The 26,310-nt window shown below is 42.0% G+C and overlaps 2 protein-coding genes across 4 annotated transcripts in view; both read right to left on the reverse strand.

Annotated features, from left to right (window-relative positions):
- Positions 1–604: 604 nt before the first annotated feature.
- Positions 605–17,977, reverse strand: CABYR (calcium binding tyrosine phosphorylation regulated). Of its 3 annotated transcripts, XM_082852755.1 has the most exons (4): positions 17,694–17,977; positions 17,550–17,603; positions 4,249–4,596; positions 605–815 (listed from the first exon to the last, which is right to left on the reverse strand). In XM_082852755.1, exons 1-4 carry the CDS (start codon positions 17,839–17,841, stop codon positions 700–702), a joined length of 666 nt encoding a protein of 221 aa, XP_082708881.1. In that variant the 5' UTR covers positions 17,842–17,977; the 3' UTR covers positions 605–699. The 3 variants fall into 3 exon arrangements, 2 of the variants coding, with proteins under 2 accessions (XP_082708881.1, XP_082708880.1); XM_082852754.1 differs by lacking the exons at positions 17,550–17,603; positions 17,694–17,977 and having other exon boundaries at positions 605–1,277; positions 4,249–4,701; XR_014326685.1 differs by lacking the exons at positions 4,249–4,596; positions 17,550–17,603; positions 17,694–17,977 and adding an exon at positions 3,496–3,557 and having other exon boundaries at positions 749–815.
- Positions 17,978–24,237: 6,260 nt separating this feature from the next.
- The window catches only part of TTC39C (tetratricopeptide repeat domain 39C), a 102,842-nt gene continuing 100,769 nt past the window's right edge, over positions 24,238–26,310 (reverse strand). Inside the window, exon 14 of the mRNA XM_082853274.1 lies at positions 24,238–26,266. Coding sequence (XP_082709400.1) covers positions 26,177–26,266 — 90 coding nt within the window. The 3' untranslated portion in view covers positions 24,238–26,176. The remainder of the gene's footprint in view (positions 26,267–26,310) is intronic.

The raw sequence follows: 26,310 nt of genomic DNA on the forward strand, positions 1-26,310 counted from the left end.
GTTGGGAGTAGGTAAATGCTCATAGTCCTAAGATATTTGCAAAAGTCTCCTTAAGTACGGTAACTAACTGTGGTCCTTGAACCTGCCTAAAACTGAAAGCTAGCTTTTGTCCGCCAGACGTGTGGTAGTAAGTACTGGTTGAATAAAAATTTTTTAATGATTTGTGAGTGATAAAAACTTATCTGTGGTTAACACCACTTGTCCCTTTAGCTCATGAATGTGTTTCCAACCTATCCATTCTGCTGTAAGCATTCACTGACTTACCGCACTGACTGGGTGCTCCGTATATAATCTCTCACCTTGTCCTCCCCGCCCCTTAAACCTGCCAACTAGATTATAAAATTCCCACATGAGACTGTCTTGTCTTTATGTTAATCCATCCTTTTGGCATCGTCTACAGGGCTAAACACAGCGCCAGGTGTTCAGAGGTAGCTGAGTTGGTTGCTTGGTTATGTGTTTTAGGCACCAGACCCTTGGTATGCGTCACTGCAGCGCAGTGCGCCTGCCGTGCGCTGAGTAGTAACGTGGTAGGGAGGTGGGGGCAATCACCACGTCGGATCCGAGCGCACCCCCCGCTCACTGCGTGTCTCAATTCAGTGTCTTAAAATACCTCAGTCTCTAGATCAACAGATCAACCTGCTTGAAAACTCAAGTGTGTTAAGGCCCCCATATCATGGGAAGAGAATTTACCTGCCAGTTTCAAGTTTCTGCTCTGCGAACATTGGCAGTTGTCACAGTTATTTCTCCAGCGATGCCGTAACTTCCACAGGGAGTACCTTTGTCACCAAATCCTGAACGTTTTTTGGCTACATCTTCTACCGGGAAAGCAACAGAAAGAAAAACTGGACTTTGTGGTCTGGGGACATCTTGTCCACTTGTAGGAGGATTAGCATTCTGGGGATTGGGGGTGTGTTTCTGGAATTTCTGATCTGCAGGAACAGCAATGGGGACTTGCACTGCAGTGTATCTCTTCAAGGCATCTGACTGGGGAACAGGCTTCCAGTCCTGTGCTTCCTGAACATTTGAGCCCACTAAAATGAAAGGCGGGGCACTGGTCGTCTTGCTGTCCATCATCCCGGAAGTTGGAGAAGCAACTTTTGGTGGGTGCTGCAGAAACTGTGGCTCCTTAGAATTAGGTAAATAGAGGGTTGCTTGGGGGAAAGGCCCAGGTGCAGGTGGTGGTGACGGGCGACTTTGTTGACTCATGTCAGTTAGACAATAAAGGGTCCACATGTTAGAATATGGTGGTGGTTGTCCTGCTTCGCTTGCTGCTATTGCTATAAAAAAAAACATGTGCAGGTGTTAAAGATTTGGTCTCTGTATCAGGCGCTATGCACAGAAGTGTTTTTTTACATATAAACAAACAGCTGTAGTAATATGTGCCATAAAGCATGCTATAGAGAGTGCTAAATAAATTGTGTTTGGTAATGTGAAAGGAGAGATTCTCTACAGTCAGAAAACGAGAACAGTGTTGTGATAGCCAGCGGCACGGACACTAGAGTTGTGGCTGAGAAGCAATCTCATTCTAAGTTGCTGTTTCTAGGAACTTAACTTTAGACATGGCTTCTGCAGGGTCCTCAGAGGAAATGGAGAATCAACAATTCTGGCTCTACCAAAAAAATCAACTGAAGAGTGTGTTAAGCCATTGAAAAAAGCATTAAAAAAAGCACTGATGTGTCTGCATAGTGATTGATGGTTCTCTTTACGGAAGAAGTCAGCACTACGTGTCATCTTTTGATCACATGATCAAGGACCTCTGGCCCTTTGCAGGCGGCATCGTCTCCCATCAGCTTGTCACTACACACGAAACATCACCTAACCTAGGACTCGGAACCTGAGAGCACGGCTCCCTCTTCGGCAAGGCTTGAAATCATAGGTCCTGGGTGGCAGTAGAAGGCTGGTTGGTCGCACAGTGGATCTTTAAGTAAAAAGAGGTCTCGGAGGGCCATCCGTCTACTTACACCAAGGCATCTACCATGTCAAGTTAGACTTGCCTAATTGAAGACAGTGCCGTCTTGGAGAACGAGTCCCAGAAGCTGGGACGGAGGAGCAAAGGTTCCTGATGGAGGAGCTGCACTTGGCCCAGCTGTGCTGAGTCACCCTCTGAACACGGCCCGTATCCCTAGTGCAGCTTTGTTTTCTTCCCCAGAAAAGAAAATAACACTATGCACACAATTAAGCTGTGTTTTCAATAGCTTCAGATGCTTTCAACTGATAGTTCTGGAAGCTAATTAAAAATATGCACGAGCCCAGTCTTCAGGTTTCTGTGAAATACCCTTAGTGCTTTGGAAATAGTGAAGCACTTGAGAACAGTAACTTGGGATGGAAGTGCTGCTTAGACCACAAGTGTAATGCCAGCCCCACAGACTACGTTCCAACACTGCCCTCTGCCTTTTCAGCTGCGCAGAATCCCTGTCACACTGCCAGACAGAATTTGATCTCTAAACACCTGCTGTGGTAACACTTTTTTATCATTCTGGCTCTGGTAAGAGTCAAGGGTGAGAGAGTTTCTGCAAAAGGAATGGCGGGGTTGGCTCCTGCACGTCCCACCTCCCTAAACGGATAAGGGCCGCTGCGCTTGCCTAGATGGAGTGGGAGGGTGAGCAGACCAAATGCCATAATTAGATCGAGATGGGAGGTCAAACCGTGTCTGTGTCACAGGAAAGCGGTAGTGATAGTTCAGCAGCCAAGAAAGCAGCCTGATTTGGGCGCCTGTCGGGGAACCGATGGAAGGAAGCCGGCCAGCTTCGCCGCGTCCATCCTTTCTGCTGCTGCTACCTTCCCGCTCCCCTGGGTGACAGAACTTCAGCTTGACCTTTCCTCTCTCCATCCAGCTATGAAGCCGCTCCCTCAGCTGCGGGAAGCTCCCAGGCGGGACGTCAGGGCTTGACCAGCCCCCAGACCAGGTTGCAGAGTTCTCCCACCTCAGCGCAAAAGCAGTCAAACGCACCACCATTTCTTTCATGTTTTTAATGCCATCGCCTGTGTAAATACTTTGTTGTCATCTGATTTTACTTTTACAGGTGAGGGATTTCAAACCAACACCCCTTAGTTACGGTTTTGCAGGAGTATCCAGATCACATGAACGTGTTTTGCAGCTGACAACAGGCTCTACCATTTTTCACCACACAGTATGTCCAAAACAACACGAAAGTGCTAGATGACCGAACTTTGAGGCCAAGCAGTGGTGATGTTGCTTTAAAATCACTCATCTCGTAAGAGTAAAATCTCAGATACAACAAAGTCTTTAAATAGGTTTGGCATTTTAACTACTACTAAAAACAAAGCTTTTTGACCAGTCTGCAGGGAGCCTACCTCGATGGTCACCTGAAATATAGATGTCACTGGAAGCACCGTTTTTAATTTTGTAAGTAATTATCTTACCTGGCTCCGTCAAACCTTGTTTAGGTGCTACTTCTCATTCTGGTTCGATTTCTGGTTCATTAAGACCTGGAACAGGAGGTTGGGGGCCACTAGATGATCTTACGGACGCACCTGAGCGCACTACTTGTGCGGCTTCCCCTGAGAGCGCGGGTTTGACCTCCGTCTCCTGGGACGCACGGTTTTCCCATGAGTCCTCCTGCCCAGCACTGCCAGGGGCGAGCGCAAAGATGTCCACTTCAATGTGCACAGATATTTCAGAGCTCACTGTTGTGGCAGAGCCGTCTGCCTCCACATGTACTGAGGAGTCATATTTTGCACTCTCCAACTGCACAAAGTTTGCAGAACCCACAGATTTTTCAGACCCGTGTGAGGCTGTCTCGCCTACTACAAGTATGGAACTAAGGGGTGGTGACTGCTCATTTCCTTTAAGACAAGCAACATGATCAGAAAAGGGGATAACCGTTTGTTCCAGTATTTGCTCAACATTAGTAGCTCCTTCGATCACAGGCTCATCTTTATCGATAGATGCTATGTGCGTGGTGGATGTCACCTCAGTAGCAGCCTGCAAAGGGACCTGAGGAGCTTGACTGTAAGCAGGAGGTTCTTGTTCATCCTGCAAGGGGAATGAGGAAGCCATTGGTGGTTCAGCCTTATGGTGTTTAGGTTTAGGACCCAAATCTACATGGACAGATGTCTCGCTCAGAACCTGCACTGCTGCCATCTCTCCAGAATGCACAGGAGTGGCCACCACATCATCTTCAGCAGCCTCTGAGCTCAGCATCTCCTCGGGAAAAACGGGCATACTTGTTGCCACGTCCACCACTAAAATTTCAGAGTGATCCGAATGAACCGGAGAAACATTACCTAACATCTGAACAGCAAACTGAGCTGGGTCAGCAGGGACATAGGCCAGCTCGGGTGAGACAGCTGCTGGCGACGGCGGTGAGGCCGGGGTGGCATTCTCAGGGGCGGTCGGTTTCGAAGGAGCACGAGCTGCTTCAGGGGCGCTCTCAGGCTCTGAGAGCAGCTCAGCATGAACCGACGGGAACTGCGTGGTTTTGTTGCTAAACTGCGGTGCAGTTATGTTGTCCTCCTCTGTGTCCGTAGATTTTTCCATCCGTTTAGGTTCTTGGGAAACTGTAGATGTTCTTTCTGGCTCTTTCACACATTCTGGTTTCTTCTCTTGTGCCATTCCTTCTGACCACTTCTCCCCTAAAAAAATGAGTTAGATGGGTTAATAAGTACTTATTCCCCAAAAAAGGAATTATGAAGAAAGCATAGGTTGAGCATTCAAATGTCAATATATACGCAAGTACAAAAGAGTTTTGCTTTAGTTTCCAACATCGGTAACTTCACTGTGGGCAACAAAACCTTCCTGTCCTTATCCACTAAAAAGACAACTCGGTTCAGTTCCTTAGAAATAAGTGACTCTAACACTCAGATACCACCTTCAGCTGGTCAGCATCAGGGGAAAGATCATAACTGCCTAAAAGTAAGCTGAAAACGTCCATGGACAAAGCTCCTGATCCAGACTTCCACACAAAACTGGGGAAAGAAAAAAACACTTCATAGCTTAGTAATGAAACAAATGCTGTCATATGATTAAAGGCATTCTTCAGTTTAAGAAAATTGGTATATAAAGTTCAACTTAATGAATTGGAAAACTAGGGGACTATAGAATACGTTTACATTAGGAAACGTCATGTTTTCTATTCTAAAAGTGGTAGCACCTGCTGGTAAGGTGTGACAATGCAGCCGAAGTACTGACCCAGAAGAGCATCAGATAGACAGCTCTGGTTCCAGAAGTAGGGCTCAGTGGATCCTCAGGCAGGAGGAAAAAAACCATGGCTTAGAAGGTCAAGACAACTGATGACACACAGAAACCCCTAGAGCTAGAAAACTGCTGTAACATCATCTTCTGCACTCAGCGTTCTGCTTGTCACTCACACGTCTAACCTCATCAGACGTTTTCACATCTGCTTACTTTATTGAGGATTCTCTCTTAGGGGAAGCATTTACCTAATATCATGAAATCTGCAGGAAGAGGAGAATTTGCCTTACAAGAACATACTTGCTTCAAGTCAAAACTTTGGAAACGTGTCTTCATGGGTCCAGCTCTTTTCCAAAGAACAGTGTCCTCCAGGGTCTCCTCCTCCATTAGCGGCTGATTTTCTGTAAACTCGGATCAGGTGTCTAATTCTGGACGTGGATACCACACAAACGCTCACATGCTAAGAAAAGTTTCATAAAGACAGAAAAGCCACATCTACTCTTACTTCCCTCTGCTTCTAGAACAATGACCTCATTTTCTAACCAGCCACCTCCTCAGGACTTCCCCACCCATTTCCAGTCAAAGCCCTTTACCCACTAATACACTTGACTGTTTGTGCTGTGTGTAAAATACTGTACACTAGGCATTGTTGAGGATGGAAAAATTATTAGGACAAGACCTCATAAAGCTTAGGGGAAATAAGATATACAGATATTACAGGTTAAAAGTGTAAGTACTTAACAAGGGTACCATTTAAGACCTATGGAAGCTCAGAGGAGGAAAAGATATCCTCCGGCTGGAGGAATAAGGGAAATTTTGTTTAAATAAGCCTGGCCTTACGCTTAAGATAAAGCTGCACAAACTGTCTGCCCATCACAATGAGGAAAAGCCAGATAAATGTCAAAATGATCACGATGAGCCCATCAGAGAGCAGAGTCACAAGGCAGTCAAGTAATCTGATTTCCAAAGAGTAACCAGCCCTTCCAAGGAGAGAAGGGCCACAGAACTCCCTCATCTGTGGCAGGGCCTGGAAACGTCACCACCACACCAGCTGGTAAGGTATCAGCCAAAATCTTAATGAACTGATGAAAGCCAAATGTGGGCTAAGATGTCTGGAATAGTCTGGGACTCCAGACGCAAGAAGTTCACACTCACAGGCACTTTTGTGGAAGATGGAAGCAGGGTAGAAGGCCAAAGGGGAATCCTATATCAACAGCAAACAGAGGGCTCCTTCCTACCCCCGGGGCAGAGGCAGGAAACACTAGCTCAAGACTGACCACAGATACGAGGCAGAGATTGCCGCGGACAACTGACAGGAACACTGAGAAAGCCCCATCCTCAATGCCTGGTGCAAAGACCACCTAGGTCAGAGAATCCCTGCCCCAAGAGCCCAGGACCAGCAACGAGGAACAGCAGCTGCCCCTGGAGGGAGGGGCAAGAGTGTGGGGAGAGATGCCCTCAGTGGGGCCGGCTGGCGGGGAAGGCCAAGGGCAAGGTCAGGCAGCCCCACCGCTAAAGGAATTTGAGGCCCGTGGAACAGTGAAGGTAGGAGAGCCACCACGAAGCCCAAGCCCAACTTCTCACTAGACTCACCTAGACACCTACACAGCAGTTCAAGGCCTCTACAACACTCTTTTCCCCCACAAGGACCTAAATTCCCCAAGTAATGATTTATTTCCCCTGAGAGTTTTCAAGAACCCAACCAATTTAGGGACTAGATCACTGCAATCCCTAGATTGCCTGCATGGGACTCGTGATACATCACTTACACGACAGGAATTCAGCTTCTGTGGAAAGGGCCACTTGCCCTTTTCAAAGTATCTCACAGGCTTGTCGTACCTGGAATCATATCTAGGAGCTTAATCTTTAGGTTTAGTATTTTTGCCTCTAGAAGTCCCCTATTAAATAACCATTCTGGAAAGGTAAAGCATTATATAATTATGAATCATAACTCATCAGAGAATTTATGATATTGCTTCCTTCCCCACAACTTTTTCATAGTAAAAAGGTGTATGAGAAGATCTGGGTTCAGTCCTGACTGTGATTGAATAGATGCATGGCCAAGTCAACGGTTCTGAGCTTCAACCTCCTGGTGTGCAAACTGGGGATTTTAATTCTGACCTCACTGAGGTTTTGTAGAGATTAAATGGAGTCATTCACCTAAAAGTGTTCTATAAACTGTAAATCACATATAAATGGGGAAAGAATAAATCAACACCTAGTTTAAAAAGTTTTGAAATGTGATATCAAATTAAAAATTATAAGCCTCACATCTTTAAATCAGCTTTGATGAAAATCGGCAATTTCATAATCTGGATGATAAAATGCAGGGTGTTTTTTCCCATTTATAATATATGTATTTGTATATATACATATATGTCATATATACTATTTTTAATAGATATATTTCATCACTGTAACATTAAATTGAGATCAAATACCTTAAGCTTTAACAGTGTTTTTGAAAATGTAAAGCACTAGATGAACCATTTGGTTTTGTTTAGAATACATGACAGAATGTTAGCAAACATACACAAACAAGTTATCACATACATAATTATATTGCGTTCCTGTTGATATCTATTATTACAAAAGGTAAAGAGCTTTTCTCTAATGTTTTAAGGTCTGTTTAACAGTTCCAAAGATTGCTGACTTGTAACACTGAGATTATGTTTGTGTAGAAAACTATTAAAGTTGTAAACTAGGTTTGTTATAGGTTGATCTTACATGTCAACCTCACGAAGATGAACTCAGTATGACGTCAGCAATCTGGTTTCACTTGAACTACAAAAAACAAAAAACTGCATGAACTCTCAGAATTACATGCATCACTGAAGGCACTTCTTCCTCTAAAACATTTCTTTCTGAGTTTAATAAATGACTGATTAAAACTCACGGTAGAATCCTGATTTTCCATGAAACCAATCAGATACATACATTCCAAGCATACAGTATTTCTTGGAATAGGCAGAACTCACGTGGAGACTTGGTGTGCTTGGGGCATGATCAGGGAAGAATAAGGAAAAAGGCATGTTCTGGCACTGAAGGGAAATCTGAAAGCTGTCCCAGACAAGAGGAGAATATGAAGCAGGACAGAATAGGAGATGGGAGAAGTGATTAATAGGAGAGGGGAGAGGAGAGGACTGCAGGAGGGGAACTCACAGTAGTGCTTGGACTCAAGAATTTGAAGTAAGTAAGGTACATATAGTTTTAAAAGTTTAAAAGAGAAAAAGATTCCAACTACTGTGTGTTGAACTGATTGGAATGATGAACACCAGTGACTATAAAGTAGGTGGTCTGTTTCTTTTCTCACCTTCCTCTCTTCTCTTCCTTATATTCATTCTTTAGTCACCAATCCTTAATTCCTATTATGGGATAGACACTGGGGAATCTCCTAAATAGTACAGTCTGATTAAGGTTAGAGGCACATAAACAGATGACAATGTGATCAGTGCAGTGACTGAAATATGTATTGGATACAGTGGCTTTTAGGTAATTTTTGTTAAGCTTAAATGAGAAGGGGCAGGTGTGAAAGGGGCCCCGCACAACTGCCCCATCCAAGATGCCAAAGAGCCCCTGCAGAGTACAGGTGTAAACCAGCCCTGTGCATTCTGATTTCCCTTATCAGAAAATTTATCAGTCTCCCTTGGCCAATGGGACAGAAGTGGAAGTCTGCTAGACTTCTTAGATTTTACTTTTTTAATGAAAGAAAAAAGTATCATTTATGCCACCACTTCCTCCTCCTTCCTGATTTATACATGGATATAATGCCTAGAGCAGTGGCATGAGGCTACAAACAAAATATGCTAAGAATGATAAAGCAGAGAACCTAGATAATTGATGCTTTATTATTATAATATCAGCAGCAGAATGAACAGCACTTCCAGATATCTTGTTTTTCACTGCTAATTGGTTTTCTGTTACTTGCAGCTGAGTGCTTTCCTAATATGAGGCATAAGTTAGAAGTTGTAAAGCAGGGACTTCCCTGGTGGTGCAGTGGATAAGACTCCACCTGCCAGTGCAGGGGACACGGGTTCGATCCCTCATCAGGGAAGATCCCACATGCCGCGGAGCAGCTAAGCTCGTGTGCCACAACTACTGAGCCTGTGCTCTAGAGCCTGCAAGCCACAACTACTGAAGCCCGTGTGCCTAGAGCCCGTGCTCTGCAACAAGAGAAGCCACCGCAAGGAGAAGCCTGTGCACTGCAGCAAAGAATAGCCCCTGCTCGTTGCAACTAGAGAAAGCCCACGTACAGCAACGAAGAACCAACACAGCCAAAAATAAATAAAAAATTAAATCTTTAAAAAAAAAAAGGGCTTCCCTGGTGGCGCAGTGGTTGAGAGTCCGCCTGCCAATGCAGGGGACACGGGTTCGTGCCCCAGTCCGGGAGGATCCCACATGCCGCCGAGCAGCTGGGCCCATGAGCCATGGCCACTGAGCCTGCACGTCCAGAGCCTGTGCTCCGTGACGGGAGAGGCCACAACAGTGAGAGGCCCACCTACCGCAAAAAAAAAAAGTTGTAAAGCAATGTGAATGAGGGGGATTGTGGTATATGCTGCTTTTTAGATACCATGTCTGTTTTTATTCTATGAATTATGTATCCATTTTAATATCCATTTTCTCATTGGGTATTTAAATATGTTATCTTAAGATTTATCAAGGTGAGCCGTTTGGATTTTCTATATCACGTCATCTGTGAATAAAGTACTTTTACTTCTTCCTTTCCAATATGTATACCTTCCCCCCGCCCCCCACCTTATTGCACTGACTAGAACCTACAGCACAGTGTTGAATAGAAATGGTGATGTCAGACATATCTATTCTGGTTCTAATCTTGATGGGAGAGTACTCAAAATTCACCATTTAGTATAACGTTAGCTGTAAGTTTTTATGCATACACGTTATCAGATTTAGGAAGTTCCCTTTTTATTTCTTGTTTGCCTATAAACTTCTTTAGAAGTATTTCTTGTAGAGCAGGTCTGATGGCAGTGGATTCTCTCAGCTTTTGTCTGCCTGAGAATCTCTTTATTTTGCTTTCATTTTTAAAGGATATATTCACTGGATATATATTCATTCTAGGTTGGCAGCTTTTTGCTTTTAGCACTGTAGAGATGTCATTCCATTGTCTTTTGGCTTCTGTAGTTTGTTAAGAAATCTGCTATTTGTCTGATTATTCCCCAGAAAGTAATGTGCCTTTTTGCCCTGCCTGTTTTCATGATTTTGTCTTTTTCAGCAGTTTGACCATGATATACTGAAGCGTGGATTTCTTTGTTTTTATACTGCTGTGGGTTTACCAAACTTTTTGAATCTGTAGGTTGATGTCTTTCAATCAAATAATATTTTTCCATCTACTCTTTTCTCCTCTGACTCCAATTACATATTAGACCCTTTGATCATGTCTCACTAATGTGTCTTACACTCTTATTGTTTTTCTTCTTACTTCAATTTGGGTATTTTCTATTGCCATGGTTTTTTAGTTTCTAATTCTGTCTTCTGCTAGTAAAGCCATCTAATAAAAATTTAGTTTGCAATTGTGAAATAACCATTTGTTTCTTATTTTAAGATTCTTACTCTGTTGAAGTTCTCCATCTTATGTAGTCCTTATGTAGTAATTCTAATATTTGGATCTTCTTTGGGTCTGCTTCTACAGAGTGTTTTATGTTTTAGTTCTTAATTATTAGTCACTTCCTCCCACTTCTCTGAATGAATGGTAGTTTTTAATTGTATGCTGGAAGTTGTAAATGACACATTGTAGAGACTCTGACTATATTGTTTGCTTCTAAATGGTGTTGGTCTTATTCTAATAATGGCAAATCTGATCCTCCTGAGACTTCATTTTACATTTTGTTAAAATAGACATATTTCAGCTTTGTTCTTAATCCTAGCAGATTGTCTTTATTCCTAGGGTGTGACCTTCCTGGGGTCTCAACTGGATTGCCAGGGTTTCAGAAAAGTCTCTTCATTTTGGCTGGGCCCAAACTCCAAAGCCTCCCCCCCAACACTGTACCCCTTCTGAAATCCCTACCTAGCTTTCAGTCTTCCAACAGCTCTTCTCTGCTAAGCCTTCACAAGCCTTACAGTCCACACATGAGCAGCTTAGGAATTGCCCCCCCACAAAAAAAAAGGAAATATTTTTGCAGACTTTTGGGGAATCCGTCTCTGCAAATGCCTCCTCTCTGGTGCTTTGTCACCCAAATCCCAGCCACATTAGTAGCTCCAAACTCTGCTTCTCTGTTCTCTCTTCCTGGAGAGACTTCCAATCTCTGCTTGGCCTCTATTTTCCTGCCCATGAATTTGAAAAATGACACTGGGGTGAATATGGGCCTCAATTTCTGTGAACCCCATTTCCCAAGAATCCAGACTTTGTTTTATATAATTTCTTCAGCTTTTATGGGTATTTATGATAGGAAGGTAAGTCCAATATTAGCTACTTCATCATAGCTGAAACTGAAACCTCTCAATTCCTCCTAGCACAGTATCTGGCAATGGATAGGAATTTAAATATTTGTTAAATGAAATACTCAATTGGACTTTAAGGATATATAGGATTTGAAGGAAATGGGAGGGAAAGGAACTCCTGGAGGGAGTTAGCATAAGCCAAAATCAAATGATCAAAATCAAAATTACTTTTTCAAAAAATGACAAGTTGTCAGTCTGGTGCATAAGGTCTGTGAAGATATGAAATAAGAGATAATTGCAAAGGTAGGATAGATTTAGCTCATAGAAAGCTTTGCATGCCATGGTCTTATAAAGGGATCAAAATTTACCTACTATAACTTAGACATGCCAGAAAGCATTACTTTACTTTCTCTAGCTGATCTCAAATTGCATTAAAATGCTTACTTCCCAAAGGCAAAATTTATTTGATCTTACTTAAAAATATTTGTCCCTTCCAGTTTAAAAGTCGCTTTGGGTTTATTATTCAGTCCTTTTGGGTATTGCTTTTTTTCAAAGGTTCTCCCCACTTCTGAAGAGGGAATCTGAGTGCTGTGGTGAGCTCTGGCTCTGATCCACATGTTGTTCTTCTCTGCTGTTCCACATGTTGTTCTTCTGATCCACATGTTGTTCTTCTCTGCTGTTCTTCTCAATTACCTCTGGTAGAGGCATAACTCATACTGCCTGTGTTCTGGGTGCTAGTCTCTGACTTCACTGTATTTACTACTCAAGTTTCTACTTTGTGAAAGGTGTGGCCTGTGTGCTTATTTCACTGAAGGACTGAGAGATTCCCTTCCTAATTTGGTCCTTTAGCAATTAAGGCCTAGCTGAAAGTTTATTTTATTCCCAGCTTCAACATTTTGCACTTAGCTTTCTATTAGTGGGTTGAGTCACTTCACTTTTCCCATCTGGATTACTTGCTGGTCAGCACTCTGGGACAATCTAAACACATCTGGATCCACTAAAAGCCACACACAGGCCATAGGACACAAGAAATACTATCTCAGTTTCATCTGAGAAACACTCTCCATTATTTCTAATCCATTGCTTCAAATGTAATTATTTTATTCAACCAGTATTTACTGAATGTCTGATCATGACAGTTACAGTGCAGGAGCTGAATGTAGCAGGTGATGTGCTAAAGGCAGTACCATGCTAACCACTCAGCTTCTGAGAAGCATGCATTCTTCTAGACAGCACCCAGGAATGCAGAGAACAAGCCACCTGCTTGATGAGTCTTAGGGAATTCTGATCATAAATTCCACCTACCTTCCTTATCACCAGTTTCAATGTCACCTAGCACTTTTCATGCACTACCCACGCCCCAGCACCACAATCCCATTGTCAAGAAGGACTTTCCATTTCCCTTTCCTGTGCAGCAGGAAATGGCCTTATATCTTACCTTTTTTCCTCCCTCCTCTATGGCTTATATAAAGTAAAAACTTGATTCTGGTCATGTTAAGTCTTAAATCAAAACTCAGCTTCGGAAATTCCAAGAAAAAACAGGCTCCTGCAAAACTCTAAAGTGTTAGCTTTTTTATTACGAACTTTGGAAACTCAATACTGAGTAATGACTTCCTTGCTCCAAACTATATTTACCTTTTCCCTACAGTAAATTAATGCTTCAATGGGTAGAGATCAGCAGAGCAAACAGGAAAAAAATAGAGGTTATCTGAAATCAAGAGTATAGTAATTTACTATTTTTTAGAAGTACCCCTACAACACTGAAGAGTCTGGAACAGTATGGAGCTATCAGAGTTTCTGGATAGCAGAGTCAGATACTTAAGGAAGGAAGGTGTCCTTCCTTCATGTAACTGACATCTATCTACTTGTGGCTCCTGACCTCACCTTGGCAGCCTGGTTTACCATCCGAGCTTTCCTGGTTTTACTTATCTGCTTCTTCCCCGGCCCCCTCCTCTCTTAATCCTGACCCTGTGTTTCTGTCCGTAGTCTGACAGTCTGACCCCAGTTCTTGACTATACCATTTGCTCAGTGATTTATTTGCGATCTTAGTATGGACAACTCCCCCAAGTGATTAATCTTACCACATCATTAAAGCACGAAGGACCTAAGCCCCACTCCCAACAACGTCGCCAGATAATCACTGCAACTTTTTTTTAAGTCAAAAAAAAAAAAAAAGTGAAAATTCTTAACCTTGGTACAAATTACCACCCTGCCAAGGCAAACACAAGACTTGCAGAAATAAGAGGGTCCTTCTGACACAATACTCATCCCTGTTTAGGGAATCAGTATAGCCTTGCTTGAAAAAAATGCCCAGGAAAGTACAGAGTACACCAGAGCCTCGTAAAATTTAGTATGGATAGTCCTGAAATCGATTTCTTGTTTTTTTAATGAGTGGATAGCTACAAGTATGTGTAATGAATTCTGTAAGGCATAAAAATAGAATTTGGCATAAGAAACTGAAAAACATATATTATGACTATCTAATATGAATATATAACTCAAGATAATATTTAATGATATGCATAACTGTTATGGTGCTACATAAGAATTGAAACTGGGCTCAGTGATGAGCAGCAGTTTGTGACTCTAATTACTACTCTATGGCCATGCCAAGAACGTCGAGGGTCAGTTAGAAAAGTTAACAGGTAACTCAGTTGGGGATCTAGGTGGGCTAGGCCTTCTTGATTCTTCAAAAGAGGTGGCTATTTCCTGCCTCTGTTGGAAGCCAAGACAGGAATAACACTAGAAACTAGACTCAATTAGGCTTAGGAGGACGGAAGGTGCTAGTGGTGGTGAGATCTCACTTACCACTCTCGTGGAGAAACCACTGCCCTCTTCGTGGAGTGGTGAAAAGATCAGAATTAGTACACTCCTTCCTGACAGGAGGAAGAAGTGAAAAGTGGGAGATAATGTGGGGAAAGAGAACTGAGATTTCACTCCGAGTTCAAAAATTAAAGGTTTTTCTAGAGGGCTCCTAGTGATCCCTACTAATGAGTCCTACTACTAGGAAGATCTTCATGCACTAGGAAGATCTAAGTTTAGATCCCAACTCTACCAATTAATATTTTAGAAACTTACAAGTTATCTAATCACTCCCAAGCATCAGATTTCTCTTGAGTAAAGTTGTAGTGATGTTACCTACCTTATAAAGTTCTCTTAATTGACAAAATATATTGTAAGTGCCTAGGACAAGACAGTTACTCAAAAAATTCCATTCCGCTTCTTCCTTCTTTTCCTAGATATACTAAGTGGTAGAACTTGAGACAACAGTTTTGCCTTAAAATATTGCCTGAGTTTCTAAAATCCCCTCAATGATTCATGTGGATTAGTGAAGAAGCTCTCCTGAGAAGACTGAGAAATAGAAAAGCTTTCACTGATTCATCCAGTAGTAAGACCTACTTAATCAAGTTGCAGAAAAATACAAGAGGAGGATCCAAGAAAGTGTTTTACATGAGCTGCTTCGGAAATGAGCACATGTGGGTGAAACGCCACAATGGAGGCCTGGATAGAGCCAGGCTCTGGAAAATGGGAGAAAAGATGAGAGATGACAGAGAAGTGAGAAAAGTTGCTCTCGTGTCTGGTTCTTTTCCTCTTCCCTCCTTCACCACCTGCCTCTGCAAGAAAGTTTGAATGCAATGGGGAGATGGGTAAACACTATTGGTCCTATGATGAGGCCTACCAAAAATGGGGCTCCTTCTAGGAAAAATCCCAGAATGGAGGGTTTGAATAAAATAAATGATATGTGCAGGATATACTCATCTCCATACTTTCCATGCATACGGGCAGCTTGGTAGTAATGCTGCTAGGCAGCAAACTGACCAGCTGGAAATAACTTTGGGGGATACATCTGATATCTGGGAGATGAGTGGGGACCAGTGCATCAGGGATGGTAGTTTAGCTCTTGCTCCTATCACCAAGTTCTAATAACTGGTGCTGTCTTTTTTTTTTTTTTTCCTGCTGTACAGCAAAGTGATTCAGTTATATATTATTTTTTATATTCTTTTCCGTTATGGTTTAACACAGGTTATTGCATATAGTTCCCTGTGCTATTCAGTAGGACCTTGTTGTTTATCCATTCTATATATACTAATGAAGAAGTCCATTAAGAAGCCATTTGGCATGACAATAAAAGGCAGACAAAATGAGCCCAATTGATACTAGACCGTAACCCTGAATGCATTTTCTGGTTATACCTTGTGTTACCTTCCCCAACTCTCTGGGGAAGAACAGGCAACATTCGTTTCTGCTCTGCTGTCTAAAGAGCGATCTGTTTCTACAGCCATACTGGGAGTCTACACTGTGTCAATTTCTTTGATATCTACAGTTACTGGAGGAGAAAGGCAGCAGTATCTCCTACCCCTTACCTCCATCGAAAGCATGGCTGCTCCATTAGTTCAGTCTGTTAATTTTGAACCCTGAGATTCAAAGATGTTACCCTAGTTGGACCAAAATCCACATCAGTTTAGTCCACTTGCTAAGCTGAATGGTGGGTATAGTCTTCAGTAAACAGATTAGCCACAAAGGCTACCACTTAGTTACCTACAACCATAAAGAGTCAGTGATAAAGAGTCACTGACTTTATCACCATTCTCAAACACAGCAAGCCTGCACAGCCAGTCGTCTCAAAGATAGCTCCTGGTATAAAGGACACAAGTACAAAGGCCATAATAACTTTGACCGCCTGGAAGACCAGGCTCATGGGAAGGGGGAGAGTGGTCAGTGTTCCAGCATTTGTCTGTATGTCCTGCTGGTGGTAAGCAAATCTCAGACCTCTTTCCTTTGGTAAGCTGACAATGCCATCAGGACCCTGCAGGGGAGCACCCAGACTAGACAATAAAATACTCCTAAACCACGGTGACTCACTCTCCTACCCCTTGAAATGCTGACTCTTGCTATTCTTAATCTTGTTTTCTGTTTTGGGAGTCTCTTTCACTGTAGATCCAAACCCTCATGATTTTTACATTTTCCTAGGTCTACCCTTAACTTCTCCCTATCTTGGCTATGTTATCCATTAACATCAGTGGCAGAGAATAAAAGTGGCCAAAACTCACGGGTCCTACCTTTACTTTTTCTATGGTCACTTCAAAATGTTGGTCAGCCAATGTAGCATTATTTAGTTATTTCTCACACTCACCTTAAGCCACCATTTTCTCCACAAAATTCTTCCAAAAGCTTTGCTTACCATTCTTTTAGATATGTGTGCCTGTCCTTGGGGTTTAACTAATATATCCTCTTTTGCTTATATTGATCTTCCCAAATGTTCATAATGTAAACTTTACCTTTTTCCTTTCTCCCCCCCTGACTTCTTCACTGCTCCTCCATCAACTCAGTTTCATGCTGTTATGTTCACATAAGATAGACATTTACACATATACACGTAAAACAAGTTTTTCTAAGCAGACATACAGCCTTACATCACAGGGACAGGCCAGAGACCACCTTCTATGAAAAACTTATCTCTTCACTACATAAAGAGACTCTTGGAACAGAAAAGGTGGTTAGTGACACCTAATCGATGTCCTGTCCTCCAAGCTGGACTGCACTTAAACCATCATGGGGAGAAAAAAAAAGGGTGATTAACCTTTTCTACTAAAATAATCTTCCAAGAAGAGTGTTTCTACAATGTTCCTAAGTGATGTATCTCATTATAATTTGAGTATTACCACAAAATGCAATTCAAAGACAGGCATATTGGAAAGGGCTTGAGTCATAGTTGACACACACTCTTCTAGGTCTCACTGTACCAAATGGTTTGCAAAAGAAGAGTGTTTCCTATTTTAAAATTTAGAATCCTCCAAAATATCAGTTCTCAGAGTTTTTAAAAAACTGATTCAATAATAAAAATAAAGCATCAGTGTGATTACTTAAACATCAGTGTAATTATTTAAACAGACAATATTTGTGAGCATCACTCTTAAGCTTAAATGTATGCTAGGAATGATGCAATAATTTATAACTAGATTTTTATTAAACTATTACTACTTACTGTACTTACCTTTTATCTGATGAAATAGTTTAACAAGATCTTTTACATCCAGAGAATTATTTCCTAAAGAAATAAAGGAAATCAGATACATAAAACTCCCAATTTAAAATGCTTTCTTTTTCAAAGCAACAAATATATAAAGCAATAACAAACCTTCTCTAAACACAATAAGTTCTTTGAAATAAACTGCTGCAAACTGGGTGATGTTTGGTGGATTGGTTTTGAGTATGGCTCTGCTAACTCCCTCAAGCAGAGTCTTGAGGCCATAAGGTACGACAAGTCTGGGCCTTGCAGAAATCATTCTGGCGGGATGTCTGTAATCTCAACTGTAATGAAGAAACACAAAGTCTTATAAATAGTATATAAGGTTTTTATTAAAAATTTACAAGTTAACTATAGCTTCTAAGAACAAATCTATCTCCTATGAAAATCACTAGCCTTAGTTCTAATCTCTAGGTATTTATTCTAGTAAAATGGGCTAATGTTAATAGTGGTTTTTAAAAAAAGAACAATACTACCAACAACTTATTATGTGCAGATGAGCAATCTAGTACTATTAAAGAAATCCATGGGAAAAGCCCTGCCAGGAACTCCAGTATGATATTAAAAACAAAGAACAAAAACCAAACAAAACCTGTTTCTATAAAATTCAGTAAATATTTTGTGCAGTAAAATGTCAAGAAATATAAATCGAGCTCATTTATCTGTGTCCAAGAAACAGCCTTCCAAACCACATGGGAACTGGCTTTTCTATACATTCATCAAATAGAGTTACAAAGTAGAATTTCTACAAGAAAATGTATTTTTTCTCACTTTTCTAAGTATATCCCTGGACACAGATCATCCTTAAGTATACATGTTTTAACTTTAATTTTGTTCTTAATATTCATCTGAGTAGTAACTTGTGGTATTATACCACCCACCACCATCCATACCTCTTTTCTCGTATCTTCCCTTAACCTCTGCCATAGTTTTCCTCTCTCCCTTCTTTTGGCTTTCTGGATTTTAAGTGGTACCAAGGGCATTGCACAGTCTTACCTGTAACTCTTAGCTGCAGAGATTGCCACCCTAAACTGTGTCAGTGTATGTGTGTCCTGTTTCATTCTAAAAAATTATTTAAGAGGGCTTATAAATATACACAAAGTAGAAAATTAAATATTTAAGGAACTCAGTTCAGTGGTTAAGGGGAAATGTATGGTAGGAAAAATAGGATGAAGCCACAGGTACTGTCCCAAGACAAGCCCCCTGAATTACCAAGTAGCCATCACATAATAGGAAATGGTTGGTTAAATGATTCAGGTTTCCTGAGATAAAAAACTAAATCAGTTGCTTGGGAGAATCACAGCTCTTCTGGGCCCTGAGACCCAGGAGAAATTTCTCCTATGGGTCCTCATAAAGAGAAGAATAGTGTAATACAATGAACCATGTCCTCAACAATATCTCAATATTGTTGGGGCCAAGGGGCACAGTTTAGTTACAGCAGTTACACAAAAGGCCAACCTCTAATAAAAAGCAACTAATAGCAAAATGCTGAATATTTTAAAAGCACATTTCATCTTCCTAAAGGTCAGGAAAAAATATCGCCAGAGCAAAACCTTTGAGAAGGGCACTGTATTCGATCGCCTAATGAAAACTTACTATCAGAGTATCATTCAACAGGAGATTTACTGAATTAAACCATCTTTAAAAAACCAGTAGTGCACCTGTAGCAGGGCCCCATGCTAAATGTTAAGGGACATAGGCGGTAATTATATGGATGATACATATTCACTTCATTTTATATATATATATATATGTGTATATGGACGTATATACGTGTATATATATGTCCATATATACATATATACACATGTATTTTTAAGTACATCCGTTGCACCCCAGTGCGAGTTGAGAGATGGGTCATGATTTGATAGTGGCTTACCGGTAGCCACGACGGAGCTAACAAAACACCCATTCTGTAATCAGCAGTTGGTGCTACCGACCATGGGGAGAACGCCCACGCAGAGATCCTCGATTTGCCGCACCCCTCCCCCTCCCCAGGCTTTGTGAATGGTGCGGAGCCGTGTAGGGCCCCGGCCCCAGGGATGCGGAGCATCCTACGACGCAGCTCCTTACAAAGAGCTGTCCTCGACAAGATGGGACACGCTGGGACACCGATCCTCAACTACATCAACGGATAAAGTCACGAGTACAGACGTTGAGGGTTGTTTCAAATGACAGCTCACTAATTCTGCTCAAACTTCTCCTTGTATATTTGACAAAAACACATTTGTCAAACACTAACAGATTTTACATTCCCCACACCCCGCACCAAACCCACTAACCTAGGGGTAACGCCTGAGCAGGAAAACGGTGCCTCTGGCTGAAGATGCGAGAATAGGGGCTTCGGGGCCACAGAAAACGTCAACAGCACCCACCACTCACTTCCTAAACACCTACGCTAGGGTCTGTGCTTGTTTTGCCGTTTGGCTGGCCTGGTGGAGGGGGCAGAAAGACCTGGGAGAGCGGGCGTCCAGATTCCACCTCGACTAGTTCAGCGGTGGTGGCGGCGGACCCGCCGACCCAGACCCCGTACCCCTGAGTCCGCCACACGCGCGTTGGCCGGCGGTTGCCTCACTGGCCGGTGTACACGTGCACCCGCCGGCCTCCCACTCCGGGGGCCGCCACCTTTCCCGACACGTGAACCGTCCACCAAACCCTCCACTGCGAGGGCCTAACTGCGGCAGGGCCGTGGGCTTTTTCTCCAGACTCGCCCCACCTTCTCCTTTCCGGCTGCGCTCTAAATAGCTTCCTCCTTGCCACCTTGCGGGTGGCTCCTAGAGAAACCCGCGCACCTGGCAGTGTCTTTTATACCTCTGGGGGACGTCACGCCTGCGTCACAAAGCCCCGCCCTCTCGCTGAAGGCTCCAGAGGGCCTCGGAAGGAGGCGGGGCCTCGGCGGCCCCAGCCAATGGGGAACCGAAAAGGACAAAAGCCGGAACTCGGCAGACCACTGTGGTGGGCTTCGCCTTTTCCGGCAGAATACAAAGGGGCGTGGGAAACTGACGTTTCCAAACCGCCGGGAGTCAGTCCAGGCGACAGCCTCTCCGCTTTGAATCTCTCGGTCTAAAATAAGAGCTGGCTTGGAAAGAGAGAGAAATAGATTTACGGCAGTTCTATCTTACTGCCACCGCATAACACCACTCTTGCCCCCCCCCCCATAATCTGTTGCTCTCTAGTCACCTTTTTGAAGAATAATTTCTGCCACCATGTACACCACACTGGTACAATATCATGCAGCGCAGTACTTCTCTTGAGAAACTCGCCTGCCGAAAGAGAATCTGGCATTGATCCTGAGTCTTTCTGTCTCTCCGTAATTCTGGATCTTGCAATACCTCAGGCATGATGTGTCCTCCCCAAACCATACCATCAGGGGCAGGTTGCAAAGTCGATGAGGACTGTGTATAACTTCAGCTCCGTTTCACCAAAGTAAAGGAACGCTGACTCCTTTAAAATACTCTCTGCTTTTTTACCCATTCAGGTTCTTATTTGTGCTGGGCATTAAATACCGCCACAGTCACGATGATCAGACTCCAAGCAGCTTTCATTGTCATCCATTTCCACATGTTTAAAAGGCAACAAGAATCACTGTAAATCAACCGTTAAATAACATCATCAGGGCACAGATCTGACAAAACATTTTTACGTTACAAAAAATTAAGACTTCCAGAGCACTTTGCAGCAATAGGCATTGTTGAAGCCCCAGCCTACATCTATGCTGCACACGGCATTTTGAGGATATTAATCCGTCCATTAATTATTACCGAGTGCCCATTATGTGGCAGACAAGCCCCCATTTCTCATGAAGGTTACGTTTTAAAAGAAGAAGGGCTTCCCTGGTGGTGCAGTGGTTGCGAGTCTGCCTGCCAACGTAGGGGACACGGGTTCGAGTTCTGGTCCAGGAAGATCCCACGTGCCGCAGAGCAGCTAAGCCCATGCGCCACAGCTACTGAGCCTGTGCTCTAGAGCCCACGAGCCACAACTACTGAGCCCACGTGCCTAGAGCCCGTGCTCTGCATCAAGAGAAGCCACCGCAATGAGAAGCCCACTCATCGCAACGAAGAGGAGCCCCCGCTCACCGCAAGTAGAGAAAACCCGCATGCAGCACCGAAGACCCAACTTAGCCAAAAATAAATAAATTTATTTAAAAAAAAAACCAGTGAAGAAGAAATGCTCTCTTTTAGACTTTTAAGTGTGATGTTAGAACTGCAGATGGTATGCTTTTCGGTCCTTATCACTGCCCCCGCACCCCACTTTGGTAGTGTAAACAAAAGTGAAATGAGGGTTTGGTTTATAATATATTTAACTATCAAAGGTGTAATGAAACTGAGCTAAGAACCCCAAATACAAACATTAGAGATCCCATGTATGGTGACTTCTGGAATGAGAGACACATACCTTTGTGTCACCTAACCAACCTGGTGCATCATCTTGAACGCCAATTAGATGTTATGTGCTGTGCCGAATACCTGTTACTCAGAAGGCAAGCCTGTACTCTTTCCACATTTCTGCAATGACTGTTCTGTTCAAGTTGCTCTGAAATGCAAACTGTTACAGTGAAAACATCTAACAAAAAATTTTCAAACCACTATGTGCTGCTTTGATTTCTAGAACTCCTAGTGATTTGATGTGGCTTTACCATCTTCTTGTCCTTGTGTTCATCTCTTCCAGTCACCAGGGATCTAACTAAATTGCAAATCTACTTCGTTCTCCATTGCTCCCTGCCCCTCCCCCCTTCAAATACTTACTCTATAGAAGTCCAAGGATCACGCTGTGACCTCTGTGTAACTACCTCATCTTACCATTTGGTTTCCACTTGACTTTCTAGAGACCCGGCCTGAATACACATGCTACCTGTCACCTCTGTGCCTTTGCTCATCAGGTCCAAGGCCTGAGACATCCTTCCAGCCATCATTTTAACTTGACTGCATCCTTCTCCTCCTTTAAAAGTCAGCTCAGGAATCTCCTGCTTTAGAAAACCAATGGGTTAGAAGCATTTTTTTCAGTGGCCCCATACTATGCGTAACCTTGCCATATGTTTGACTCTTCTCTCAGATTTACTAACTACTTACCAAAAGATGATAACCTAGGGCAATGTCTCTCTAATGTAGACCACCTGCATTAGAATTAGCCAAGGGCCCGTTAAAAATATCTTCCTGAGCCCTACCTAGAGCCTACGGAATCAGAATCTCAGAGTAGGGATAATTTGTAAAACTAAAACTTGAGAACCACTGGCCTATGGGAGGAGAAAGTAAGTGTAATCCAGAGTTCAGCTAAGTTACAGGTGTGTTGCTTCTATTGAACACCCCGGTCAACTAGGAACTAGAGCTCAGCTCCCTTGCTAGCTTTCGCATGTCAGCCGATTGTGCGACTTGTGCTCACTTTAACTGAAGGGGCACGTTTTTTATGGACCAACTTTCCATTCTCTTGCTCCCCCCTCCCCTGTCCTTTTCTTTCTGTATTTCCTCTTTCTAGCTTCAAGTCCCCTCCCTCTACTATGTATCTTGTTGGGAGGATCTGGGCTTAACAAGATTTTTTTCCACAAAATATACAGGAAGGAAGGGAGGGAGGGAGGGACGGAGGGACGGAGGGAAAGAGAGAGAAAGAAATACCAAACAGTACATTATGACTGTGTGACCATATATCTTCATAGGTAAAGGAGCCATATTTGATTACTTGCCACCACAATCTGCTTAAGGAAGCAATCAACTAGGAAAGTTTACATGGCAAAGGCATATAGGTATGCGCACACACACGCGTGTATGTGTATGTGTGTATTTTAAAAATCATGTATGCATTGTCCTTTGAGTTGGCAGAAAGATAAAAGTGCAAATTCTCTAAATAATTGACTTATACAATACGAGACAAATATTCTGATTTTCTGTGACATCTGAAAGTAATAACTCTTTACTCAAATACTTAGCTATCATGTGCTGAAATCAAAAAGATGCCTAACCCAGTAAAAGTAAAATCTTAAACATATTAATCACAAAGATGCATATTACATGATTAGTACTAGACGATGCCTCAAGGTGCGTCAAATTATAAATGTGTTCCGAGTACATAAAATATACATTAGAGATTTCTCTCATCATAGGCACAGTCTAATACAAAAATATATCTGACACGTATAAATTAGAAGATCCATTTGACAGCCTCCAAAACAGGAAAAGGGGAAGAAATAATGCCAACATAAAAAAGCACACATAGATGCAAATAGTTCTGCTTATATGATTATTTTCTTCATCAGCGAGGGGTAAAGAGCAATTTACACCAAACTAGTTTTCCAGACAGATCACAGTAATTCACAGGTTGGATAAGTCATAGCACGAAGGCCAGAACCGTTATGAATTACTCAACTAAAAAAAATGTACTCAGATTTCAGTGAATCTAACAGGACAGTGTACTCACAGCGTGGTTTTGTTATTTTAGAGTCTTCAGAACCACTGTCTACCCCTTCTCCGTGCTTTACCACCAGGTTCCCAGAAAAACCACAGGGGCTAGCCTGCATCAAACCTAGAAGAGACAGTTTATAAATGCACCTGTCCTATAAACATACTATTAACAAAGACTTGCTGGATGGTGTTCTAATGGTGTGTGTTCAGTTAAGTGAACTGAACACAAACTTACTTGAAATCCTGAAATCTCTCTGGAGAAATAAAAGTTTTTAAAGCAGTTAATATAGGAATTTTTAAAAAAATTCTAAAGTATGGGGCCTTATGTAATCTCTCAATACTGAAAAATAGTTCAAGCAACATTTGAACTGAAAATTCAATTAAGTATGAACGCTGGAGCAAAAACTTCGTGATTCTAAATGTTCCACAGTCATAACTGAGAAGTTTGCCACATACACTATAGCCAAAAAGACAACAACATGGCAAGAGCCATATTTTAAAGATTCATAACATTCTTCCCTTCAGCCTTGATGAAACCAGGTATCTAACATTTTTAGACGTAAATTTTTCCTTTCCGAAGGCATCTGTTGATACCTGACTTCTGGGTCTTCCCGTTCATGAAAGTAGGACAGAAATCTTTTCTCTCTGGCTAGCATCTAAAATCCCTGCAGCAGTCAGGCTAGAAAGAAAGTCAATGTTAATAAGCATTTTGGAAGTGAGAAAACATGAAGATAGATTGGCCAAAATCAATGAGGAATAATCATTTCTTTTGAAGAAGTTATTATTCCCTCAATACCAGATGAAGCAGATTGAGGCTGCCAACATTCTAGCTGCTCCTTCCATGTCTGTTTTGAAGAGAAATATTTTAAAGTACTGACGTCGCATGAGATCATACTTCAGCTAAAAGGATATGTAAATAAATGACACCCCAAGATGATATTCTTTATTGCAACGTAAATTTTAAGAAACATCTAACCTTAAGATTTGAGCCAGGTTAGGCACACAATTATGACAGAAATTCTTAAGTGACCGAGGTATATAGAGTCTTCAAAACCACAGGTGTGCAGTACTGAACAAAGAGGTAAATGAGGTGACAATAAAAATTAGCAACGAAGGATTAAAAAATAACTTTGAACTCTGTTTCCAATATCAATAACCTGAGGTAAGGGGAAAATGATTAAGTCCTGGCAATAGACAGTCCAGTGAATCCTTCATCAGCAAATATTCTGAGGCAAAAGAATCTATGTTCATTCAAGAATAACCTTTTCAAGTAATTTGTTGAAAGATTTCCAAAAATTGGTAATTAGACAATTTATCATAAAGAAAAGGAAACACCAAAAATGTAGGTATTATTTATCCAGTCTATAGACTAGGTCTTCTAATAAATTAGCAAAATAGCTTTACTTTCGGTTGTAAAACAATCTTCTGTTTGCTTTCACTTGACTGGCTGTCAAAGGAATAAGTGTCTGTCCTTTGAAACATTTTCGCAGACCATCTGGAGATAAGGATGACAACTTCAGCTGAAGAGTATTTGTTTTTTAATAAGAAAACATGGAATCCTGGTTATTAACATATATATATATTTTTTACAATGAAAGAATATTCGGTCTGTGGTCGGAGACTTGCATTCTATTCATTACTCCATAATAACAGGAATAATTAATTGCGATAAGCCAATTAGCCGTTTTTGTGCCTGAGTTTCATTGTCTGGACAATGGAAACATCTGTGCTATGTCATTCTCAGAAACAGTTTGAGGATAAAGTAAAACACGAGAAAGCACTTTTATTTTTTCAAAACACGATATAAGTGCTACGTCGTGATACTGTTAATAATTTTACAGGTACCTCTTAGTGTTACCCAGTCAGATGTGTGCTTCAAGTAGGCATTCCTACAAGATTGCAGGTTGAATATTTAGTTGAATTTTATTTAAAAAATAATAAACCACAAAACTAAAATGTTTGAACAAGGTCACTTAACCCTCTCCCCAGGTGGTTAGTTATTATCACTATTATCATCATCATTATTACTTTTTCGCTATGTGTTTAAAAGAGGAGATCTTTAATACATCAACCTAACTGAGAAAATGTGTCCCAGGCCCAGGTGGTTTTCAGAAGAAAAGCTGATCTTCATAAGAGCTGTGTCCTCTACTTTTAAAGTGCAGAACCTGTGTGGGGAGGGACAGAGCGGGAACTTCGGGTCTGTCACTGAGGAACCAATTCCCTCATCGAAGCCAGAGCAGCATGGATGCGGACGTGCAATCTGTTTTCAAAGTCGTAGCCAGAGAAATCCTCCTGAAAGACAAGAGAAAGAGAGTATTAGCTGAGCTGTCTGTAAT

This window comes from Leucopleurus acutus (genome assembly GCF_964270905.1).
Source record: "Leucopleurus acutus genome assembly, chromosome: 13".
Taxonomy (NCBI): Eukaryota; Metazoa; Chordata; class Mammalia; order Artiodactyla; family Delphinidae; genus Leucopleurus; species Leucopleurus acutus.